The following is a 4,253-nucleotide window of genomic DNA, read 5'->3' as shown; positions in this document are numbered from 1 at the left end:
AATTTGAGGTCCACTTGTAATTTGTATTCATAGATAACATTGGTGAACGTGTATTTACAACCTGCTTCTCATTTGCACATCTCTGCAATGTAAACATATGAATAAAAAACATGAATCTCAAATCGAGGACCAGCCCCTGTTGCAGGTTTTAAACTCTCAAAAAGAAATCCTACTTTTGCACAAGAAAGACAACAGGAAATATGTCGAAGCAGTGCAAACAGTGGATGCTGCTAGTTTGAACCCTGGATGCATGGATGGGGAACGTCTATTAACTGCACTCTAGCTTCAGGGTAAACTCCCTTCCTGTCACCCAGCCAGCAGCTAGCTGCAGCTAGCTTCAGGGTAAACTCCCTTCCTGTCACCCAGCCAGCAGCTAGCTGCAGCTAGCTTCAGGGTAAACTCCCTTCCTGTCACCCAGCCAGCAGCTAGCTGCAGATAGCTTCAGGGTAAACTCCCTTCCTGTCACCCAGCCAGCAGCTACCTGCAGCTAGCTTCAGGGTAAACTCCCTTCCTGTCACCCAGCCAGCAGCTAGCTGCAGATAGCTTCAGGGTAAACTCCCTTCCTGTCACCCAGCCAGCAGCTAGCTGCAGCTAGCTTCAGGGTAAACTCCCTTCCTGTCACCCAGCCAGCAGCTAGCTGCAGATAGCTTCAGGGTAAACTCCCTTCCTGTCACCCAGCCAGCAGCTAGCTGCAGCTAGCTTCAGGGTAAACTCCCTTCCTGTCACCCAGCCAGCAGCTAGCTGCAGCTAGCTTTAGGGTAAACTCCCTTCCTGTCACCCAGCCAGCAGCTGAAACAGACACAGGAGTCTGCTGGAACTAGAAAAGCTACATGGGTTTTATTGCAAATGCTTGTAGCAAAACAACCACCGCTAAAACAACAGGCAGTTGGTCAAAGCTAGCTTTGTCTGCTCCCGACGCAGTTGACGTGCTGTGCGTCTCTCTCTCTCTCCTCTCTCTAGCTCGACCACACTGTCAACAGCATTGTGTCTCCTCCTTTTAGCAACGTCTTCTTGTGAGACAGATTACGTCCCGTTGCCGACCACAGACCTTTTTGGACTGATTAATAAAAGATTTCCAACGCCCCCCATGAACACTGTAATGCCCCCTACCTTTAGACATTGCTCCCAGCGCCCCCCAGGTGGCGGTATCACACATACGAACGCTCTCACCTGGATGTTTTTTTTCTAGGTGTTTGAGAAACTGAAGAACATCCACAGCACTGTGAAGAAGGCCTCTTCTTCTTCCTCCCTGGATGTGGATGTTGTCTCCCAGCAGATGTCCAAACTAGGACTGCTGGAGCACTTCTGTCCTCCCCCGTCCTCCTCATGCTCCTCCTCCTCTTCCTCCTCCTGCGCCCTCACCCCTCCCCACCCGCTGCACTCCTCCATCTTACCTCTTCCCTCGTCTTTCATCGAACCGTGTGAGACAGACGAGAGTCGCGGTTTCTCCCAGTACCGTCCTGCACGGTCCAGCAGTACCAGCTCCAGGTCTCTGACTCTGCCCTCCAGAGACCAGAACCACAGTTCGGGACCAGTCCAGCCATCTGTCCCAACTGAAGACCAGTACCCGCTCCAGGCAAGCTGTTCCAGGTACATCAAAGAACCAAACCTGGCAGCAGGACTCCGTGGGTTCTCTCCGGTTGGGTCCCTACGGTCCACATCACCTGAGCCCTCAGGTAGGTCCTGCTGGTGGGAGGAGCTTAAACTCAGAGCTGAACCTCTAACAGATCCAATTCCACTTCCTCTTTCAGTGCAGGTAAATCCCAGCAAGCAGCGTCTGCTGGAGAAGAAGAGTTGGTACGAGGAGGGTTGGATTGGAACGCCGGAGCTGCTGTCGTCTGATGATCTCTGTAGGTAACCTGACCCAGAGAGTAATCGGATTACTGTAATACATCCACATGTCTGAGGATCTGGTTTACATAAAGTCCAGTTTATCATCCCTATTCCAGGGTTACATACGTACTGATGTAACTTCCTGTTTGAGTGTTGAGCTGTTCCACTGATATCCCACAGTGGTATCGTATGGGGTTATGTTATGGTGAAAAAGCTGCTGAACATCAAAAAGAAAGCCTTCAGGGATGGAGACAGGGAGTTATTGAGGGCAACACAAAAACAACTTAAAACACAAACTAAGAAGTGCAAGGAGGACTACAGGAAGAAGTTAGAAAGTCAGCTCCAGCAGAATAACCTGAGGGATGTGTGGTCTGGAATGAAGAAGATCACCGGCTTCAAGTTAAAGGGGGACCAGCCTGATGGAGGTCTGGACAGAGCTAATGAGCTGAACATAGTCTTCAACAGGTTCAGTTCACCCCCTACCTCCAGCCCAACAGACCACACACCCTCCATAAGCCCACTGCTTTCCTGTCACGCCTCCAATCTGTCACCCTGCAGCTCAGTCATGGACCAGAACACAGCTTCATCTCCCTCCACATCAGGACATCCTGAGACCTCCACCTTGTTTGTCTCCTGCAATCAGGTTAAGAAGCAACTTGAGAAACTGAACCAGAACAAGGCTGCAGGTCCAGATGGTGTCAGTCCCAGAGTTCTCAAGACCTGCTCAGAACAACTATGTCCGATTCTCCAGCACCTTTTCAACACCAGTCTGAGACAAAATAGAGTCCCAGTGCTGTGGAAAACCTCCTGCCTTGTTCCAGTGCCTAAAAAAACACAACCAGCTGAACCAAGTGACTACAGACCAGTTGCCCTGACATCTCACATCATGAAAGTCCTGGAGAGACTCTTACTGGCTCACCTCAACAAGCAAGTAAACACCTTTCAGGACCCATTCCAGTTTGCATATCGTAATGGACTTGGGGTTGAAGATGCCATCATATACCTGCTCCGGAGAGCACACTCTCATCTGGACCATTCAGGCAGCACTCTGAGGGTCATGTTCTTTCATTTCTCAGTGCTTTTAATACCATTCAGCCTGCTTTGTTATGTGAGAAGCTCCATAAATTCCAGGTGGATACCTCCACAACCACCTGGATCTATGACTACCTCACAAACAGACCCCAGTTTGTGAGACTGAAAGGTTGTGTGTCTGAGATGGAGGTCAGCAGCACTGGTGCACCACAAGGAACTGTACTCTGGCCATTCCTCTTCACTCTGTACACCTCAGACTTCCAGTACAACTCTGAGTCCTGTCATCTGCAGAAATACTCTGATGACTCTGCAGTTGTGGGGTGTATCAGGGATGGACAAGAAGCAGAGTACAGAGAACTGGTCAGTCACTTTGTTAAATGGTGCGGTGACAATCATCTCATATTAAATAGCAGCAAAACAAAAGAGATGATTGTTGACTTCAGGAGGAAGAAGAATAAACAAAGCACTGTTTCCATCCTGGGAGAGGAGGTGGAGGTGGTGGAGGAATACAAGTATCTTGGAGTTCAGCTGGACAACAAACTGGACTGGAAATGCAACACTGACTACATCTACAAGAAAGGTCAGAGCAGACTGTACTTCTTAAGGAAGCTGAGATGGTTTAACGTCTGCACCAAGATGTTGCATATCTTCTAGAAGTCTGTTGTGGAGAGTGCAGTCAGCTTTGCAGCATCTGCTGGGGTAGTAGCATCAGAACCAGAGACTTGAAGAGAATCAACAAACTGATCCAGAAAGCTGCTTCTGTGCTTGGAGTAACTCTGGAGCCGCTGGAGCTGATTGTCCAAAGAAGAATGCTGCACAAGCTGATGAAGATGATGGAGGATTCTTCACACCCTCTCCACAACACAGTGATGAAACAACAAAGTGTGTTCAGTGAGAGGCTTCTTCAGGTCCGATGTAAGACTGAAAGATACAGAAGATCATTCCTGCCAGCAGCCAGCAGCCTCCGGAACAAGACCTCCTCTAGTTATTATTATTATATACTACAATATTTCCCTTTGGGGATTAATGAAGTAGCTAGCTCTTGCTAACCCTAACTAGCATTAGCAAACACCAGCTAGCGCTTGCTAACCCTAACTAGCATTAGCAAACACCAGCTAGCTCTTGCTAACCCTAACTAGCATTAGCAAACACCAGCTAGCGCTTGCTAACATTAACTAGCATTAGCAAACACCAGCTAGCACTTGCTAACCCTAACTAGCATTAGCAAACACCAGCTAGCGCTTGCTAACCCTAACTAGCATTAGCAAACACCAGCTAGCGCTTGCTAACCCTAACTAGCATTAGCAAACACCAGCTAGCTCTTGCTAACCCTAACTAGCATTAGCAAACACCAGCTAGCGCTTGCTAACATTAACTAGCATTAGCAA

General features: G+C 48.7%; 1 protein-coding gene across 1 annotated transcript in view; it reads right to left on the bottom strand.

Annotated features, from left to right (window-relative positions):
* Positions 1 to 1,951: 1,951 nt before the first annotated feature.
* The window catches only part of irak1 (interleukin-1 receptor-associated kinase 1), a gene marked incomplete at both ends in the record, with an annotated part of 5,449 nt that continues 3,147 nt past the window's right edge, over positions 1,952 to 4,253 (bottom strand). Inside the window, one exon of the mRNA XM_079239466.1 lies at positions 1,952 to 2,050. Coding sequence (XP_079095592.1) covers positions 1,952 to 2,050 — 99 coding nt within the window. The remainder of the gene's footprint in view (positions 2,051 to 4,253) is intronic.

Source organism: Telmatherina bonti, assembly GCF_933228915.1.
Source record: "Telmatherina bonti genome assembly, chromosome: 4".
NCBI lineage: Eukaryota > Metazoa > Chordata > Actinopteri > Atheriniformes > Telmatherinidae > Telmatherina > Telmatherina bonti.
This window is presented reverse-complemented; position numbering and strand designations above follow the sequence as displayed.